We start from the raw sequence: 21,062 nt of genomic DNA, 5'->3' as shown, positions 1-21,062 counted from the left end.
AAAGTTGTGCAAGCATCACCATAATCAACTGAAGAACACTTTCCTCGCCCCAAAAAGAAACCCCGTAGCCATTAGCAGTCGCTCCCCCACCCTCAGCTTCTTCCAACCACTTAACCATTTTCCCTGTCTATGGATTTGCCTATTCTTGATATTTCATATAAATAGAATCATATAAAACTTTTGTGATTTTTTTTTGTGCCCAGCTTCTTTTCAAAGTTCACCCACGTTGAGGCGTGTGTCCGTACTTCCTTCCTTCTTGTGGACACACTGTTCTGTGGGGGCACGGACCACATTGTGCTTGTCCGCTCCTCAGCTGATGGACAGGCGGGCGGGCGGTCACGGCTCTTCCGCTCCCGCGAATAATGCTACTGTGAACGTGGGTGCACACGGCTTCCCGTGGACTCATGTGTTCAACTCTCTGGGCCAGCCTCTTCCTTAAGGCTTTTCTCAACAAGTTTTCCATTCAATTCCCCGGCTGATGTGAGATCAGAGAAGACAGCCTCAATTGTGAAAATATCTGTGGAGGAATAGGATTTCCACGGAAGAGAATTCCATTCGGCCAACCCTGCGTCAGGCGCCTCTCCACAAAACGAAACCGACGCCTGGACAGACTTGATGAAAAATATATGGAGTCCGTGACTTTTCTGTGCAAGCAAAACTAATAAAGGTACCTAATCGGTGCCAATAACCTCCTGGGAACAGGAGTGTGGTGCCTTCGAAAGGCGCTAACGCAGACACAGCGTTCTCCGTCACTCTCTGAAACAGATGCGACCTGCAGAATTGGCCACAAGGCAAATTTCTGTGCAGTTATTCCATTTTCCCACTAACTCAAAAATATTAAATCAGACACACTACCCCAGGAAGAACAGAAGTGAAGTAAATTAAAGGGAGGTTTGGAGGGAGGATGAGGTGAGCAGCCCCGTGGCATTCCGGGCTTGTCGAAGGCGTCCGTCCCCAAAAGGCCAGCAGGACGGAGCCGGTTTGGCCATTCCAGAGCTCCTCGCCTCCCTCCCCGACAGCACTGGCCTGGGAGCCTGGAGCTGGACCTGACCACCCCTGTCCCCTCCTCCCACCTTCGTCCATCACCCACAGACACCAAGATGGCCCAGCTTCCGCACCGTCTCAGACCACCCTTCCAGCTTCCTTGGGGGGCTCCTCCTTGGCACCTCCTCCTCCTCCTGACCATCAAAGCCATGTTCCTGAGGCCTCGCCCTGGACGACCCCTCTTTTCTCGCTCTCCACTCTCTTCTGGGGCCAGCTCCCGTCCCCGCACGACTTCCAACACCATCCCTATCCCAGAAACCTCTAAACGTACAGCCCCATCTCTGCACCATCTCTCTGCTCAGGTTGCATGAGCATCACTAACTGAACTCGTCACCCGCAAACCTGCTCCTGGTCTGAGAAGGAAACCAGACACCATCCACCAGTTTCAGAAGCCTGGACTTCATCCCCTCACCCCACTTCTGCCCACTTCTTAACTGGGTCCACCTCTCACCCTCTCCTCTTCTGCCACCCTTGTGCAGACCACCTCCCTGGGCCCTTGCCACAGCCCCAGCTGAGCCCCCTGTCCCCTCACTGGTGTTCTTCAGACTCCCCCAGCTCTTCTCTGCTTCAGGGCCTTTGCATGTGCTCTTTCCTCCACCCTGAACATGTCCCCCCAGCCCCCCACTGCCTGGCAGGTTCTCACTCATCCTTCAGGTTTCAAGCTTCCATATCATTCTCTGACCGCCCACCCCGCCTAGGCCACACATCACCCCCACAGCTCTCACCGCATCCAAGTGTCTTTCCCGACCCTGTTCACGTTTGCAATAGGAGCACATCTTTGTTTGTAATGATTTCCCCCAGTAGACTTTAAGCTCTGTGAGCGCATGAACTCTGTTCATCCTGCTTGTGGCTCTGTCCCCAGCGCTCACTGCCTGGCACAAGCTCTGGAAGCTGGCATGGAGTTAAGGAAGCAATTTACTGAGCACCTGCTACGTGCCCTTAGCCAGGAGCTCCAAGGTCAACATCAATGTGCCTGATGGGATGTGAGAGAGGGCACCTCATCCCTGCAGTCTCCCTCCTCAGCCCAGAACCCCCACGCGATCCTGAGAGAAACATCAGACAGATCCCAATAGGGGGGCGTCCTCCAAAACTCCCGACCAGTCCTCCTCAAAACTGGAAAGTCATCAAAAACAAGGAAAGTCTGAGAAACGGTCACTCCAAGAGGAGCCTGAGGAGACACGACAACTAGAGGTCACGTGGGGTCCCGGATGGATATTAGGTAGAAACTGAGGGCATCTGGATAAAGGGTGGACTTTAGCCCTAATAATGTATTAACGTTGGTTCATTAATATAACAAATGTACTGTGCAGACGTAGGATGCTAATAACAGGGGGCCGGGTTTGGGTATATGAGAACTCTGTCCCATCTTTGTCATTTTTCTGTTAAGTCAAAAACTGTTCTGAAAAATAAAGTCTATTGAAAAGAATAAGGCAGAGTTTGGGGACAGAGAAGGTGGAGGGGCCACTGGGGAATCTGGGGTTGGGGGGGCCTCTCGGAGGAGGTGGCAGCTGCGCAGAGACAGGAGGGAGGTGCAGATGAGTGCCACCTGGGAAGCCAGGGAGGGGCGGGTCAGGAGCTGGGGCCCGTGGGGGCCGAGAGGGGCAGGTGGGGGGTCAGGGCAGAGCCGGCCCTGGACTCTCACCAGCTGGGAGGGGAGGGGCCGTGAAGCTGCTCTGAGACGAGTGACTGTGGACACTAGCGGGCGTGGGGGCTGGACGTGGGGACCACGGAGGGGACAGGTGGGGCAGAAACAAGGTTCGGACGAAGGGTGGGAACAGGCAGGCGAGGCAGGGTGGAGGACGAGGAGAGGGAGAAAGGAGCGGCCGGGGTGGCGGCCGGGGTGGCGGCCGGGGCATCTCCGTGGATGAGGTCACCAGAATGGTGTGAGAAGGAGCAAAGAGGAAGCTGCTGCACCAGGGGCTGGAGGTAGCAGTGAAGGAAGAGGGAACGAGGTAGAGGGAGGAGAAGGGTCTAGAAGCAGCACTGAGGTGCTGGGAGGAGCCCTGCCCCCTCCAGGCCCCCAGACATAGCCCCACTGAGCCATCTGCAGCCCGTCATCCACCCTCCATCCCCAGGCCTCGTCACACAGGTGCAGACGGCGGCTTCGGGGACCACAGACAGGTGTGCCCCACACCTTTACCCCGCAGCCCAGCAGCTGGCTCCTCTCCAGGCTGCCTGATCCGCAGATGCCTTAATCCCACAAAGCTCTAGGACTTTGCCATCCTCGTCCTTTCATCAGGGATTTTACAGGGATTACTGGAGCCGAGTGACAGCATTACGTTCAACTCAGCAGCTATTACTGAGCATCTTTCTCGTGCCAGGCGTGGGGGCAAAGGCGACCGGGTGAGTCCATGCTCCGGCACAGAGAGAGAGGAATCAGGAGCAAGAGCGATAATCCTTCTCCACAGAGAATTATGACATGAGGGATCACGTGGTCCAAGGAGCGGAGGAACCACACAGAGTCGGAGCTGTCTGGGCAGCATCTGTCCAAGGACAGACAGGAAACGCTTGGCACAGGGAGGGTGTGCACAGGGGGCCGAGGGGCAGACAGGCACAAGAGATGGCAAGATCCAGGCCACAGAGGTGAGAACGTGTGCCCCTGACGTCATGGGCAGGTGGAGGCATCCAGAACGTAACCCCACAGTGGGGAGGTCAGGACGGGCTGGGTGACCCCTCGGGGGACCGAGCTGCAGCCCAAGGCTCCATGTGGCCAGGGGTCGCAGAGACCCACTTCTCTGCTGTGCAGCCAGTGATCCAGGGGCCCAAGCCCGCATCCCACACTTCTGAGAACAAAGATGCGATGCTTCTCCCCCAAGAACGAGAGATCTGGAACATTGCCTGTGGGAGCTCGCTGAGGCTGACCCAGCGCCAGGGCCCCTGAATCCTCTCCCGCAGCCCCCACCCCACCCCTGCCCGTGTCTCTGACCCCACAGGGGCCTGTTCTGGCCACTCGATGAGATTTTATTGGTTTGTACTCTTTTGCAAAGTGTGAAATTTAAACCTAAGAGATAAAAATAAGTGCAGAGATACAAAGCTTAGCAATCTTAACTCCTGTTTTGGTCCTCAAAGCCCCCTGATCTGGTTCCACTCTCAGCCGGTCTCATTGTCCACCGGGTTCCCACAATCTCCCCCACCTGCCCGCTGACCCCCTTCTCACCCGCGGACCCCCTGCTCCAGCCCGTCTCCCCTCCTCCTTGACCACTCAGCCCTCCCTGAGGTCCTCATCCACACTGGTCGGCCACCCCACACCTCAGAGCTGCCATCAGGGACTGGCCCCTGACCCCCAGGCCAACTGGGAGCTGCCTGCGACCGGGGACCACGCCTGCAGCTCCGTCCTCCCCACAGCACCCAGGGCACACCTCACATGCTAGTTGAGTGACTACTAACAGTGCTCCTAATGTCATTTGGGCTAATGGCTTTGAACAGTTTTGTAGGCAGCATTTTAAAAGGCCGCTGAGATCTCGGTGTGCAAGCCCACAGAAGCGCTGGGACTGTGAAGAGGATGGGACTACACCCCACAATTCGGTTCTTCCAGGACACAGTTGACCTCAAGAAAGAAGGACTGCCCAGGTGGGCCTGACCTAAGCACATGAACCCTCTGAACTGGATCTAGAGGTCAGAGACCAAGGAGACAGAGAGAGGGGCAGCCCGAAGCGGTCCCCCACTGCTGGCTCTGGAGATGGAGGGGCCCACGTGGACAGGAGGTGGGTGCCCTCTCGGAGTAGAGAGCTGCTTCTCCTCAGAGCCTCCAGAACGGAACTCAGCCCGGTGACACCTCAATTTCAGCCTCGTGAGGCCCTGAGCAGAGACCTCAGCCACATCATGCAGGACCTCCGACCCACAGAACTGAGAGCAGATAAACAGACGACGCTTTAAGCAGCTCAGCTGCTAATTAGTCACACAGCAACAGAAAACGAACACAAACAGCCTTCTGCCATCACAAATTCCACGCGTCGGCCTCGTATACGAATACCACTACCACCACGTAAAAACACAGCGTGCTGCTGGTACCTGCACTTGAGACCCAGCTCCACGGGGGTTTTAGCTGTGTGACCTTGAGCCAGTGACTGAGCCTCTCTGGTCCTCAGAGCCATCATTAAAAAAAGGAAGAAAAATCAGTTGCTATTGCTGGGTATGCTCCATGTGACACAGTAACTCCAGTTTCAGGAGTTTACCCCAAAGTACCAATCTAAATGTGCCCCCAGACATTTACTAGCTCAGGAATGAGTCCACATTTTGTGTAGGAAAAGCCAAATACACAAAAGAAAAAGCCTGAAGGGACACAAATTTAAAGAAAAAATTACCCCTGCCTTCTGCTGGATTTTTCTGTCTTCCAGGTTTTCAGCAGTATGTATTACTGGTAGTCAGAAAAAATAATGCTAAATGCCATTTGAAAAAATTAATCACTATCCAGATGGCTTCTTTGCAGAAATTGACAAGCAGATCCTAAAAGGCATATGGAAAATCAAGGGACCCCAAGGAGCCAAAACAGTCTGGAAAAAGAAGAAGAAAGTTGGAGAAGTCACACTTCTTGATTTCAAACCTCAGTGCAAAGCTACGGTAACCAAAACGTGCGGCGCTGGCAGGAGGACAGACACCGAGACCGATGGAACAGAATGGAGAGGCGAGAAATAAACCTCACCCTACGGTCAACTGATACCAACAAGGGCGCCAAGACCCCTCAATGGGGACAGAATAGTCTCTGCCGTAAATGGTGCCAGGACCCCCAGACGGCCACATGCAAAAGAATAAAGCTGGACCCTTACTTTACACCATATGCAAAAATCAACTCAAAACGAATCAAAAACCTCAATGTAAGAATAAAACTATAAAACTCTTAGAAAATGTGGAAGTAAATCCTCATGACCTTGGGTTAGATAATGATTTCTTAAATACGACACCAAAAGCACAAGCAACAAAAGAAAAAATAGATAAACCGGACTCAAAACTAAAAACTTTCGTACTTCAAAAAATACTGCCAAGAAAATGAAAAGAGAACCCATCGAACAGGTGAAGATTTTGCAAATCATACATCTGATAAGGAATTTGTATCTAGAATATATAAAGCACGCTTACAACTCAACAATAAAAAGACAACCAATCAAAAAATGGGCAAAGATCTGAATAGACATTTCTCCAAAGAAGATATACAAATGGACCGTACCAGAAAAGATGCTCCACATCATTAGCAATTAGCGAAATGCAAATCAAAACCACAATGAGATGCCATTTCATACCCACTAGGGTAGCTATAATCAAAAAGACATACAATAAAAAGCGTTGGCAAGGACGCGGAGGCACTGGAACGCTGAAAGGATGCAAAAGGTGCAGCCACTTTGGAGAAGAGTCTGGCAGTCACTCGAAAGGTTAAACAGAATTATCATATGACTCCGCAGCTCCACTCACAGGTATATACGAAAGAGAACTGGAACCACATGTCCACAGAAAATCTCGTACTCTGAGGTTCACAGCAGCGCTACTCACAATAGCTACGAGATGGAAGCAACGTGACTGTCCATCCCCAGAGGAACGGATGAGAACAATGTGGTCTATGCATACAATGCAGTACGACTTGCTGATAGAAAGGAACGAAGTGCTGACAGAGGCTACAACTCAGACGAATCTTTAAGACACGACGCTCAGTGAAAGAGGCAGACACAGAAGACCACATGTGGTGTGATTCCACTCACAGGCAATATCCAGAAGAGGCACATCTGTAGAGACAGAATAATTCTACAGAGACAGAGCGCTTGCCAGCGGCTGGAAGAGGGGAACAGAGAGCGACGGCTGACGGTCTGCGGGTTCTTTCTGGAGTGCTGAAAATGTTCTACAGTTGACGGAGGTGATGGGTGAACGACTCTGGGAGCATACGAATAACCAGTGAATTCTATGGAATGTGAAGTCTATCTCAAAAAGCTGTTATTAAAAAATTACTCTCTGGATGCAGGTGTCGATACGTCCTCCTGCAGGGCTGCTGTGAGGACTCAGGAAGCTGATCCAGTTGGTGGCCCTAATCAACTACAAACTACCTACACAGATGTTGGCACTACCATTCCTGATGTCCTCAGCACAACCAGAAGCATCTAGTATAAGCCAGACACCACCCTAGGAGTTGGAGACTAAGGAACCGTGATCTAGTCTCTGCCCTGGGTCGGGAGTGAAGGTGTCACAGCGGCCACGCTGGGAGGGCACGCGCGTGATGGTGCACAGGACTCAGGAGCAGGCCGCCCATCCCCCACAGCTACCAGAAGGAGCTGGTCCACACCCCACCGGGAGTCCAACACCACTGAGCACCCCTGCCCCGACTCTGGTCTTCCCTCTGGCCTCTCTCCTTGCTCACTAGGCCTCAGCCACGCTGCCTCCTCGTGGGCCTCACACATACAGGCACGTGCCTTCCCCGGGGCCTCTGCCCCTCTGCCGTTGCCTCTGCCCAGTGCTCTCTCCCCCTGGTACCCACAGGCAGGCCTCTGCGTGGATGCCACCTCCCTGACCACCCCACCTACATACGGAAGAGTAGGTCATCCTGCTTCTGTGTCCATTTCCTTCAAAGCCCTCATGGCCCCTGGATCACACATCAGTTCCCCCCTTGACATGTCCCTCTCCCCAGCGGGACTGTCAGCTCCACGCAGGTTGGGCCTTTTTTGGTCCAGCGCCATATTCCCCAGGGCCTGAAACAGGAGGAGACCCATGGAGGACGCTCAAACAAACTGCAGACCTGCCTACAGACCTTCCGGAAAGGTCTGTGGGGCACAGACATTGGGCTCTGGAGGCTGCCTTGCCCGCAGCACAGTCTGTTGAAAAACATACGAGAGACGATGCTTCTGCTGGGAAGAAACTAAAACGGAAAAACTCACATCTGGATGTCTGACCTGGTCAAAGTCGAAACACAAAACAACAAACAGAAAGGGATGAAAATCAAATTCCACGCCACAGGCCACAGGGCTCGGCTCTTGGAAGCAGAAGCAACCCAGCGCCCATCCCAGGCCCCCGGGGGGTGCACCTGCTATTCCTGGACGACACCACGAGTCACCCTGTCCTCTCCTTCCCAGGCATTTATCTTAATCCTCTGTTTCACAAAAGGCTTCTTAAAGATAGCAGCAGTCATTATTTTTAGGGATGTGCTCATTTGCAAACCCCAAATCCTGCAGGCAAATCTCAGGGACAAATATTAACGATGCCCTTGGCATGGCGCTCTGTGCACGTGCGTTTTATGAGCTTGCCTTAACCAGAATAAAAAATTACTCTTTCGTTAGTTCCTTCTGAATGTTAATCAAGATCTGCAGCCTGTCTGCCCCAAAGCTATGACAGCTATGTTTTAATCACTTCCAAACAGGCTCATCGCTGCTTAATCCACCAAGGATGCCGGCTGATTGCAACAGGCAGGAGGCCATCCCAGCCGGGGGCAGTGCCAGAACACGTCACAGGGGCATCTCCACGCGGCTCTGATAGCACCGTCTCCCGCCCGGAGGACTGTTTGTATGCAGCTGATTTTGTTCAGAGGGACAAAGAGAGGAAGGAAACAAAACTTAACCACCAGGAAGGGTCTCGTCCAATAAGCTGGGAAATGAGATATGAAATCTGCCCGTGGGGAGAAATGCGCAGCCTGAGGACAACACAGCCGGCCTGCCGTGGACCAGCGTGCTCACAAATGTGGGGGCCTTTCTCTGGCTATTCGTCCTGGAAAGCACGAGAATTGCCATTCCCTCTTTCGAGGATCATTAAAAAAAAATAAAGACTGTCATCTACAAACTGCTGTCTGCCCAGGCAGAGCAAGCTAGTCCCCTGCTAAGGAATTCAGGGCGCTCTGAGGATGCTAGAGATGACTGCAGGACAAAGCGCCAGCAAAGACGACGTCAGACTAACTCTTTCAGGCCCTGGAAGCCACAGGAGTCTCGTGTCCATTTCTAAATGCGTACGCCAGACCTGCCCATTCACCCCCTCCCGGCTCCGCCCTGTGGGTGCTCACGTTCCAGCTCCTAGCGCGGTGCCCGCCAGGCAGCAATAACGTGGAATCGTGTCTTACATTATCCCCACGACGATGCTCGGAGTAGGTGCTGCCATTCTCCCACTTGCATCTGAGCTGGATTTGAATCCAGGAAGCCGGACTCCAGAGCCCATGGTACCCCTTCCCCCCATGACACTACGGCATGCGCAACAGATGCTCAGAGAGAATTTCTGAACAGCCAGCCCCCTTCTTAAGACCCAGCACACCCAGAGACAGGGCTTCCTTCCAGGAGGCAGAGGGCAGCTCGTGGTCATTTCAACAGAGACAGTCCTGGGGCAGCAGGGTCGGTGGGCGAGTCCACAGAGGAGACAGGACAGGGGCCGAGACGAGAGGTGAGGAAGCACAGGTGACAGAGAGCAGAGAAAGAAGACAAGGCCGCTGACGGGCTTCCTCAGAAGTGTCCCGCTGGTCCCAAGGCTGGGACGTGGCCAGCGGGTCAGCCTGTCCGCCAGACCTCACGCCTGACCTGCTCCGGCCTGCACACGGGCCACGCTCCGTACCACAAACAACTGTGTCTGGGCCGAACGGCTCTGAAGATGACCTGACAGGGGCCTTTGCTGAAGCCACTCAGATTTAATCCACCAGAAGCTTGGCTAATAGAGTCTACAGCGCAGCACGGATATTCCGAAAACCAGTAAGGATGGCGCAGGTGAAGTGGAGGGAGGTGTTCTGTCTGAACCAAGACTGGCCCCCAGGACAACCCACAGCAGTGTGCAAGTTGCCAGGCCCCCAGGTCTCGTCCCTCCTCCCAGAGGCCCCTTTCCCAAGACGCTGACCCTGTGGGTCTGGGGTCGGGGAAAGACCGGGCTCGTCTCGAGGCCGCATGCCCCCTCGGGGGTTCTGATGTGTGAGCCCGTGTGGACGCTCTCGCCCCCCCATCACCGCCCCTCCAGCAGGGATGAGCCACGATGCTGTGTGAGGGCACACCGCCAGGTGCTGGGGACTCGAGGGGCAAAAGGCTGAGCCCCTGACTGCATGGGGATTACATTCCAGAGGGAGAGACAGACCAACACCAAACAAGTCGGCACGTAATGGTTCCAGGCTGTGGGAAGTCAAGGGAAGGACACTGGGGGGGGCCAGGAGGTGGGGTGACTGAGTGGCACGGGCGGAGGGAAGGGGCCAGAGAATGTGTGTCTGTGGAGGAAACGTCAAGAGAGAACTGGGATGTGGAGAAGAGAGCTCCAGGCAGGGGCTGCACAGGCAAACCCAGGATGCTTCTAACCTCGTCAAAGCCATCTGACCTGCACCTCGGCCCCTGGGAGGTGACCTCTACGCCCCCGGAATGCCCCGCTGGATAAAACCATATGTGGGGGCCTTGGGCCAGCCAGAGAGGACCAGCACGGCCTGGGGTGGGGGTTTTGGGTCCTACCCTGTGTGTCACATCCCAGAGAGATGCAGACAGGTCAGCCATGAGCGCAGTCGCCATGCCTACAAGATGGCCCCCCAATAAAAACTCTGGACCATGAGGCTCAGAAGCACCCCTGGCTTGCAATGCTCTGCACAAATGTCACATCACTGCCAATAGGTGACGCCATCTATGACTCCCCAGGGAGAGGACAACTGGAAGCCCAGCATTCAGGGACCCCTGGACCTGTCCCATTCCCCTCCCACCTTGGCTGATTTCAGCCTGTGCCCTTTCACCGTAATAAACCACAACTGTGAGTGTAACAGCTTTCACTGAGATCTGGGAGTCTTTCCAGTGAATTACCAAACCTACAGGCCGTCTTGGGGACCCCAAACCTACAATCAGTGCCAGAAGTGAGGGTGGGATTAGGGGCCCAGCGTCTCAACCTTGTGCCTGGGTGGGCACGTGCTCAGCTTGCTCCAGAAGAGCAAGGAGGCCCAGTGGCTGGAGCACAGCGAGCGAGGAGGGGAGGCACGGAGTGATGTGGGCAGGGCTGCTGGTCCAGAGCGTGTCAGGGGGCCCAGCTCGGCAGCACCTCCAAGGACAGGCCACCGTGCTGGCCTCTGGCTCTGGAGCAGCTGGTAGGCTGACCCCCTGAGCTCACCCCTAACTGTGCCTGCATGCTGCTCTGGCCAGGGACCAGCTCCTCCTCCAGCCAGGAAAAGGAGGGCTGACAGTCTGCCGCCCTGAGCAAACCCCGACTCAGGGACCCACCGAGGCCTCGCACACAGCCCCCCACGCCTGGTAAACAAGAACAAACTCCATCCAGCCGGAGCTCAGCAGAGGCCCACCCACATGTGTCTCTGTTTAAAAAGCCTATAGTTGGCGAGAAGTAAGATTTTACATCCATCCCCTCCACCCCACCACCACGGCAGCTAACAAGCCACAGACGGCCAGCCCGTGCTGCCCTCCTGCTTGCTGTGTTTATGCTTATTTTAGAAAATACTTGATAAAGTGAAAAATATGCCACCAGCTTGCCTCAAGATGCGACCTGCAGTCTGACAGCAGGCAGAACCTTCCAGAAATCGCCCATTTCCAGGCATATGTGCTCCAGGCTGGCAGGACGACCACGGGAGCAGAGGTCCAAGTGTCTGGCAGCTGGCCCTTCCAGGACACCGGCAAGGTAGCAAGGCCCCCCGTCCGACCCCACTGGACAGGGGACCAGTCAGCTGCAGCCGAGGGAGGCAGCAGTTAGCAGAAGGGAGGACACTTAGTCTGGTGACTTAGTTTCCTGTGGCTGCTATGACAAACTGCCATAAATTTGGTGCCTCCAAGAGCACCAGTGTATCCTCTCACAGTCCTGGAGGTCAGAGGTCCAAAATCAGTTTCCCTGGGCTGAAGTCAAGGTGCTGGAGGGCTGGGTCCTCCTGCTGGCTCTAGGGGAGAATTCCGGCTTCTTGAGGCGCCCACACTCCTTGGCATGTGGCCCCTTCCTCCATCTTCAAAGCCAGCAGCATGGCATCCTGCTTCCATCTTCACTTTGCCACCTTGGCCTACAGTCAAATCTCCCTCTGCCTCCCTCTCGTAAGGACACTTGTGATGACCTCGGGCCCACGGGATAATCCAGGACCATCTGCCCCTCTCAAGATCCCTAACTTAATTACATCCGGAGTGGCCAGAGGGGTCCCACAGGCCTGCTTCTCAGAGCCACCTCTGATCCCCCGATCGTGCTCCAGGAAGAGTTTGAACCCAAACTGCAACGTGCTGTGAGAGTCCACTCGAGCGGCTCCATCCACGTCGTACTAACGGCCCTCCCGCCGTCTGGCCAGCGGCGCGCAAGGGTGCAGAGCCGGGCGCCGGGCAGGGGCTCCGTGCTGTGAGCCTGACCTCCAGCTCCGCTCAGCCCCCCAGGCCTGCAGCCTCCACCGGACTGGCCTTAGGGCCCCTTCACCAGCCCCCAGGACTTGCTCCTTTTGCTGCCGGGACATGCACCCCAAAAGACCTGCCCTGAGAAGATCATTCCAACGAAGACACCCCTCCTTACCTTGACCAGCTCCTTAAATTTGGGGTCTTCCTTGGAGGTGGGGTCGATCATCGTGCGCTCCTCGTTCTCCTCTGCCGGGAACAAAGGAGCGTCAGGGTCAGCGTTAGGGGGAGCAGCGGGACACCGGGGGTGGCCGACTTCCCTCACCCAAATCGGGGGAGATGGACCGAGAGCAGAGAATCTCCTCATTTTCTCAGTGAGGACGAGCCAGACCGCCCGGTGTCAGCCGCGCAGCACACAGCCCAGGGCGGGAGGCCGGCCAGCCGCGGGGAAAGGGCTTGAGGAAGGTGGACGGGCCATCCTCACACATTCGCCTCTTCCTGAAAGGGATGTGCTCCTACTCCCTCATTCTGCCAGGCCTCGCCCCTCATCAACGCCACCGCAACCACTCCCATCTTCTGGGAGAAACTATGGGGGGGCATGCACAAGGCCGGAGTCAGACCCAAGGGGAAAGCTCCCGCAGCCTCCAATAACAACCTCGGGGAAGAGCTGTCGTTCACTGAGAAAGCTCGCTGCCACGTGAGACAGCCAGACAAAAATATTAGAAAGTCATGGCAAAAAAAGGATGATGTTTCACAGCAAACTGTGTTCATCTATACTCTGTTTCTGTTTTTCCCTCCGTGTTCTGGCCATGATCCATGGACATCGGGGGACCACCGAGCTTGCTACGGAAGGAGTGAGACGTGGTAATAACGAGGACGTGGGACTGCAGACGGGAAAGACCCACAGAGGCCAGACACGACGAGAACAAAACTGACCAGAGAAATTAAAAGGAGATAAGAGAGAGAGAGAAGGGGGGCTGCAGGCAGGGCCAGGGCCCACGGGGTGTGCGGGTGCAGATGACCCGGAAGCGGGGGCCCAGACACACTTCCAAGGAGCTGGGGACCCTGTCCGTGTCGGTGGGAATGAAAAGGCTTTGAGAGACAATGGTTTCACAGCAGGAAAACCTGATAAAACGGAAAAACTATTTTTGGAGCTGTGCAGATCAGACACTCAAGGGGGATGCTCTGGGTAACACGCAGGGGACCACACCAGGGTCCCTTGTGACGTCTCTGCTGAGGCCCTCAGCAGCCTCCTACTTCTGCTGGGAACAAAGACAGGACCTCCACGTGGCCTCCAAGGTCCTCTGCAGCCTTGTTTCCCCAGCTATCCCTGGCACGCTCCACTCCAGCCCTTCTGGCCTTCCTTTGCTGCTCAGCAAGCCTCAGCACCACTGCCCCAGGGCCTTGGCACATGCTGCTCCCTGTTCAATATCCCCTCCCCCCATTCACAACCCCTTCACCCTTCAGATCTCAGCTCCAGGTGCTGACCGGGCCAGTCCTCATCAAGATCTCATGAGCTTCAGGGGCCAGCAGAACCTTACGGAGCGAGCTGAAGAGTGACAACTCGCAGGCCCAAGAGAAGCTACTTGCAAAAGATGGTAAGACAAGGAGGGTCAGGGCCCAGGGAGAGGCAGGTACAAGGCATTATTGATACAACAACAGCCTGCCGCACGTTTAACATGAATCTATTTCCTAGCGCCCCTGCTGGTGTGAAGCAGGCTTCTCAAGCAGGAGTGACTGTGTCCCCCACCGCAGGGGACACACAGCAGCGTCTGAAGACATTTTTCATCATCCTAACTGGTGCGGGGAATGCTACTGGCATCTAGTGGGTCGAACACCCCGCAAAGCACAGGACAGTGCCCAGGACGAGGAATTATCCAGTGCCGACTGTCCCTAGTGCCGAGGTGGAGAAACCTTGTTCTAAATCAGGCTAATCCTCAGCCCCACAGGCTGGTCCCCAATTTCCCCTTGGAGAAATTGTGCCCCCGGAGCAGCCTCCTGGACAGCAACTCCAGCCAGACTGCAGACCACCAGCAAAGGCACCGTGAAGAGTTCCGCTCCTCCAGGAGGGCGGGACGGCTGCAGCGGACCCCGTGGGACCTCAGGGGCTCGCCCAGCGCTGGGCTGCAGGCCCGCCAGGCCGAACCTGGGTTTGCATTTTTCTCCACAAGCTCTTGCCGGCCTGGCCTTGGAGTGGAAACCACAAAAGAGAAATCAACTGGACTTGCCTTGGAACCAGGGTTTGGAAATACGTGGAAAGTTCCACGAATGCCTTCCAGGTTGATCAGATCCCAAAACGCACTTTAAGGAAAATGGGTCCAGAGAGTAACCTCATTAGTGCTGGACTGTGTCACAGTCCCAAGAAATGGGTGTGGGGGCCTTCAACACTTGGCAGGTCCCACCCAGCAAGCCCCAGGCCTTCGGGCAGCTCTGGCTTGCACAGCGATGGGCTGTATTCATCGTGTTTCCTATCTTCTGATGCTGTGACATCTTGGGCCCTTGCAGACTTAGAGAGATCACCCCTCTAGTGCTTGCTAATTCTCCATTTAGCAAACAACCCCCTTGCGAGGGCCTTTCCTGTCATGTGCAAACCAGCCAGTCCAGAGCCCACGCCCCCAGCCATCTCTTTTCCTGGGCTCTCACGGGCTCTAACACTGCCAGCCAACACCTGCGACCCAATCACCCTGGGACCAGGTACAGACAACTTAGGACAGCTCCCACTCCCCAGAACCCGCTGAAATCATTCAAATTAGCCCCTCCTAAGCCTGCTCACCCTGCCTCACCCACCCCTTCCCATGAAAACAATAATAAAGGTTTCTGCCCATGTCTTCCCCCCGCTCCTGCCTCCCACGCACCCTGGTGCCTCCCCGTGTGGCCCTGCGTGGCACCGCGTCCCCCTCACTTCAGAACTGTGAGAATAACAAACTCTCTTTTCGCTGGCAGCCGTCTCCATATCTGCTGGCCTCACCACGCCTAAATAATAACAAAACTTCTATTTTAAATCAGAGAGGCAGAAGTCTACTGACTTTTTCCTACAGACTTTTCTAAACATGACCTTGAGCTAAGAGCCAGGACTCTCAAGTGCCACCTGGCGTGACGTCTGATCCAAAGGCCAGAACTAACACGCTCCTCTGGGGCCTCACCCACACTGGCTGCGCGTCATGGGAGCTCGACTCTCTCACGACAGGGAGACGGCGGAGCCGACGGTACCTAGCAGGGTGTCTCCAGGGTGAACATCCGCCAAGGCAGGGGACATCGGCGAGTTGATGGCATTTTTGCCTTCTTCCTGCAGGTCACTCACTGTCGAGCAGAAAGAGAAAGGGAAAAACCGGGTTAGTATAAATGAAATACTGTGGTCTCACATGTTGGCAGGGGAAACAGAGAGGAATCAACTATTGTTTTTTAAGCATTTAACAAACATTCCTAAATGGCGGGTTGCCCAGAAAGAGTCCAAGGAGAAAGGCTCCGAGCCAAGAACACACTCTGTGATTCCTCCCCCTTGCCAGGCACTCCCCCAAACCCACCAGGCCCGGCCGGCCGGTCTGCTTTAACGGCTCTTTGGAAGACGTGACTAAGACGAGGAAGCTTCTGGATGCTTCCAGATCTGCCCAAGGCTGCGGAGACTGGACGAGGTCTGGACCACAGCGACAGAGGCTGTAAGGGCGAGGTTGCCTCCCCTCCTCTGCCTGGACAGCTGCTGCGTCCTACGCTGGACTCCGGGTGTGAAGGCCCCTCCCAGCACGTGCACAGGCCAGTCCAGAATTGAACGGCCATGCTGTTGTCGATGGCCACATTCACGGGGACGGAATCCTGACGGTCTGAAGGTAGGTAACGCCAGGGTCAGCACCCCTAGATTATGCAACAGAATCGAACAAGCCGGGTCCAGAGGCTTTGTGTTGGAGGCACCACCACCTCGTATCTGGAGAGTACCACTTGTGCGTGTGTTGGGGGCGCAGGGCGTCCTGAACAGTCCCAGGGTCCAGGGGGCTGTGCCATCGAAAGGACAGCAGGATCCCACAGTGGCAGCAAGAATCCCTCACTTCCTGCCCTAGAGAGACCCTCCAGGTAAATGCCCGGAGTCACATCCACCAGGGAGCATCACCGAGACCCGGCAGTTAGACTGGGGACTGACACCCTTGACTTTCTTTTTTTCTTTCTTTTTTTCTTTTAATTGAGTTCATAATAGTTTACATCATAGTGAAATTTCAGTTGTACATTATTATTTGTCAGTCACCATATAAATGTGCCCCTTCACTCCTTGTGCCCAACCCCCTTCCCCTCTGGTAACCAGAAAACTGTTCTCTTTGTCCATGTGTTAGTTTATCTTCCACATATGAGTGAACTCATATGGTGTTTGTCTTTCTCAGTCTGGCTTATTTCACTTAACATCATACCCTCCAGGTCCTTCCATGTTGTTACAACTGGGATAATATTGTCTTTTTTCTGGCTGAGTAGTATTCCATTGTATAGATATACCACCTCTTCTTTACCTATTCATCAGTCGATGGGCACTTGGGTTGCTTCCATGTCTTGGCTGTTGTGACACCTTCGACTTTTAACACCATGTTTCTCCCGCCAGTCAGTCCCAGCTGCTCACCGGATTCCAGGTTCCAGCCCCAAAGTCAGATTTAATGAGTGTGGGGCAGGGCCCGGGCACCTGCCACTTCATACAGCCCTGGCTGAGAAGCACTGGGTAACGGCCCCGAGTCACACACCACAAAGCCAGCCTCCTCATCGGCGGTCTCCAGAGGCAAGGGCCCAGGACAGTCTGCCCAGGCCTTCTCCTCTTAGACGAAAGGTTCTTAAAGGTGAAAATCTGTTCCCTCTTTCAACACCACAGTGGCCTTGAACCTTTGACACCTCCAAATCCAGGCACTGGAAGCAACAGGTGCTAGAGTGGCAAGGGGACACGGCACGACGGCTTTGGAACAGCAGGCCTAGTGGCACCCCCTTGCTGGTGGCTCAACGCCAGGCAAGTCCCGTTAACCTCTCTGAGCCTCAAAACATCAGGGCCCCGGAAGGACTAAATGAAACAATGAACGTGAGCAAGCCCCGAGCTGGACACACGGGGGGGCTCTTGGACTTGGTTTTAGACCAAGCCTTGGGGACGACCCACCCTCCATCCCTCACAAGGACGACAGCAGTGGGGCCCAGGATGCTGGCTTCAGACATCAGTGAAGGCCTGACACAAGACGTTTAAAAGTAGGCTCTCTGGACACCCACGCTCTATAGCAGCACAATTCACATGAGCCAAAAGGTGGAAGCAGCCCCAGTGTCCACCAATGGATGGAGGGATCAACACAATGTGGTCCATACGTATAATGGAACGTTATCCACCTATAAAAAGGAAGGAAATCCTGTTACACGCCACAACACGGATGAACCCTGAGGACATCACGCTAAGTGAGATAGGCCAGTCACAAAAAGACAAATCCTGCAGGATTCATCTTAACGTGAGGTACTTAGAGGAGACAAATCCATAGAGATGGGACGCAGAATGGTGGGGCCAGGGGCTCGGGGAGGGGGTCGGGGGGCTAGTGTCTAATTGCAAGATGAAAAGAGTTCTGGAGATGGATGGTGTGACGGTTGTGCAACATTGCAAATGTAGTGAATACCACTGGGCTGTACACCTAAAAAGGGTTAAAATGGTCAATTTTATGTTACATATATTTTACCACTAACAAGAAAAGACAAGACACAGTGGACCCTCTCGCAACAACATCCCGGCCTGGAAGTCAGCCCTCGTGGGCGGCCCGTGGCGTCTTAGCCCCACCCCACCCCACAGGAGCGTCCTGAGAACAGACCCTACACATAGCCATCTTTTTATCCCCTAAATTCTTACCTTAACTCTGTGCAAGAAGCAGACAAATGTTAAATACCTTCAGGAGTAAATGATTAACTTGCAGATTTCCGGGACCCCCCTCTGCCCCACTTCCCTAAAAACATCCCAAAGACCCCCTCCCAGGCCAGGTTAGAAAACAGACACCAGATTTCAGCGACTGTTTTTACTACATGAGTTACAGAGCATTTTAACCAGCAAAGAGCTTTCAAAGGCAGAAAAGGAGGCGAGGAGAGGGGCTATTTCACAAAAGCCCTGGCGTCTATAAGGTGCGTACGTGAATCGGGGAACCGGGCGTGCGCAGAAGATGTCGGCTCCACGTCCGTCTCCTGGGCCGACATCCCTGGTGGACAGAGGGCAGGGAGCAACGTGCTGGGCGCGGCCGAGTGAGAACAAAAGACCTGGTTTCGTGCAAGCAGAGGCTCCCACAGGTGGGCTTCAGGGCACAGGTGAGGCACACAGGTGAGTCGGCACCATGAGCCACCACTCGTCTCAGAAAGCCGCAGAGCTGCCACACCGACCACCCGCTCCCCCGGACACGGGGCGTGCGCCAGGCAACGGATGAGAAGGGCGGAGGCTGGGGAAATGCTTGCCAGCTGCCCTCCTGCCTCATCTCAAAAACAGAGGTTGGGGGGAGGGAAGAGCATTTTCAAAGCACAGAAACTGGGTCACATGAAAACGGAGAAATTTCCACACCGCCCTTGAACATCAAAGATAACACTAACCAGGGCCCAGGACTTGGCGATCTTAATAAACGAGAAATGCTCTCAAGGACCTGCCAGGCTCCAGTTCAACGGCACATTCCAGAAGGGCTTGTTATACACGAAGCCCTGAGCAGAACAAGGGCAGGGCCGGCAGCTGGGAGCCTGGGTCTGCGGCCACAGGGCCCCGGGTGCAAACCTCCCTTTGCCACATGCTGGCGTGTGGCCTCAAGCAAGACCCTTCACCTAGCCAAGCCTCAGTTTCCCATCTATAGCTTTGGGGGAGGGGGAGAGGTGGCAGCAGTACCTCCCTCCCAGGGGCTTCTGAGGAATAACTGAGGTCATGAGCGCTCGGCTTCCGGGTCAGAGACCCAGCTTTGCGAAGGGGAGGGACAGATGTAGGTAAATAGCAGCTCCAGAGAAACGCAAACTGAGGAAGGAGCGATGGAGAGGAGGGTGTGGCTCTCCTTCATCCTAGGGAAACCACGGAAGGCTTCCTGGAGGAGGCAGCAATTAAACAGCCTTGAAAGATGGCAAGAAGCCAGAAAAGGGACTTTGGGACTCTGTGCAAAGCACACGGGGGATTGATGAGAGCTGGGATTCCAGAAGCCCAATGTGGCAGCCACGTCGATGCTGAACCACAGGAGGGTTCCACAGATGCCTCTTTGGGACTCTGCTATTTTCCACGGCCTGGGTTCTCTAAGGGGCGCCGTGCTGAGGAGCGTCGGGTCTATCTCTGACTCTCGTCTTCCGAGGGTCAGCCTGACGTTTGGAAGGAGGGGCGCCCTTTGAACCACGGCTTTTCCCCCAGGACCTCACTCTGTCAGCTTAGTGGCTTTCTGTTAATCCCAGGAATGTTCTGCTTTTTCAAGTACTGGTCCATTTTTCAGAAAGTCAAACATTTCAAAGATACGAAACACCAGCTGTCTAGAGTCACGGGGAAAGATTGGCTGGCATGTGGTGTGCACAATGGGTACGGGCGTTCAAAGGGACTGGGGCTCGATGTCCTGGGGCCAGAGATTAACTGCGTTCCTAAACGCCTGCCATTGCTTTGAGATGGACACCCTTGTCCACGCTAAACCCAACAGCCAACCAGGAGGGAGTGGACGTCATCGCGCTCCCACTACGCCAAGTTCACCTCCCAGCAGTGACACCACGGCCACGGGCCACACAGCGGACACAGGGCTGGGGAGTGCCAGGAGGGGGAGGGAGAGAGGATGGAGGCCAGGTCGGAGGAGAGCCAAGGGGAGCATTTGCTAGCACGAGTGCCCCTTTGGGGACATCCACTCCTCGCCCAGCCCAGGGCGGCAGAGTGGGACATGCAGACTGTAGTCGCCGGAAATATGGTGTTTAGTGTGGAATCTCCAAATTTACAAATGTGAGCAAATAATTCAAATTCTGTGGGCCAGCTGGGGGCCACCAGTTTGCCACCTCAGGTGGCAGTAAATGTCCAGTCCATGTTCCTGCCTGTCAGTGGGAGTGGGGAGAGGGCCACTAACATTTCCTGAGCACCTACTATGTGCCGTCTACTCATCTCATCTCCTAACAAGTCTGTGCGGGAGTGGCTGGGTCCTGCTGGGCCAGCTTCTGTTAGATGTGAAGGTACCTGAGATACACCACCAGTGAGCCCCGGAGTCAGGACAGAACCCAGTTCTACCTGGTCTTGCAACTCGCTGTGCCCAGCTAAATCCTACCCACCCTCAAGGCTCAGCTTACTGGCCACCTCCTCTAGGAAGCCCTCCTGGGTGCTTCCCTCCCACCCCAGGCTCTCCTCTGCCCAGCTCACAGCATACAGCCATGTAACTCTCTCTTTTAGTGGACCATCTGCTCACACCAGTACTAACTGAGCTCCTGCGCATAGTAGGTCTTCACATTTGGGGAGTAGCACAATGAAGGGCTTAGACCCCTGGAGACAGTTTGCTGGTTTCAGACCCTGGCTTGGCCACTGGCAAACTGGGTGATCCTGGGCATGCTACTTAAGTGCTCTGTGCCTCAGTTTCCATCTGTGAAATGGGGCCTGCTACCCCTCAAAGAGAGATTAGGAAGATCAAATGAGACGAGCCCTCAGAGTACTCGCTGGCATGCAACAAGCACTCAATAAATGCCAGCTTCTGGCGTCTGTCGAATGGATGACCACATGTGTGTCTCCAAACCCCTCTGTCTTTCCATCACTCCACCCAAAGATTGGGCAGGGTTTAAAAAAAAACCACCGCTCCTGACCAGAATCACAAGCACATAAAAAGGAGGACAGGGAACCGAAAC

The 21,062-nt window shown here is 54.8% G+C and overlaps 1 protein-coding gene across 4 annotated transcripts in view; it reads right to left on the bottom strand.

The window, feature by feature from the left end:
- PARVB (parvin beta) overlaps nucleotides 1–21,062 on the bottom strand; it is a 110,016-nt gene that overhangs the window by 40,052 nt on the left and 48,902 nt on the right. For 3 of the 4 annotated variants that reach the window (XM_070599843.1, XM_070599846.1, XM_070599844.1), the window contains exons 2-3: nucleotides 15,471–15,560; nucleotides 12,439–12,509 (exon numbers count right to left, since the gene is read on the bottom strand). In XM_070599843.1, the coding sequence (XP_070455944.1) occupies nucleotides 12,439–12,509; nucleotides 15,471–15,560 (161 nt within the window). Of the gene's footprint in view, nucleotides 1–12,438; nucleotides 12,510–15,470; nucleotides 15,561–15,784; nucleotides 15,905–21,062 lie in introns of those variants that run through there. The other variant, XM_070599842.1, reaches the window with a different exon arrangement.

The sequence above is a fragment of the Equus przewalskii genome, chromosome 29, assembly GCF_037783145.1.
Source record: "Equus przewalskii isolate Varuska chromosome 29, EquPr2, whole genome shotgun sequence".
Lineage (NCBI taxonomy): Eukaryota > Metazoa > Chordata > Mammalia > Perissodactyla > Equidae > Equus > Equus przewalskii.
Note: the sequence above shows the minus strand (reverse complement) of the source record. Positions and strands in the feature narration are given on the sequence as shown.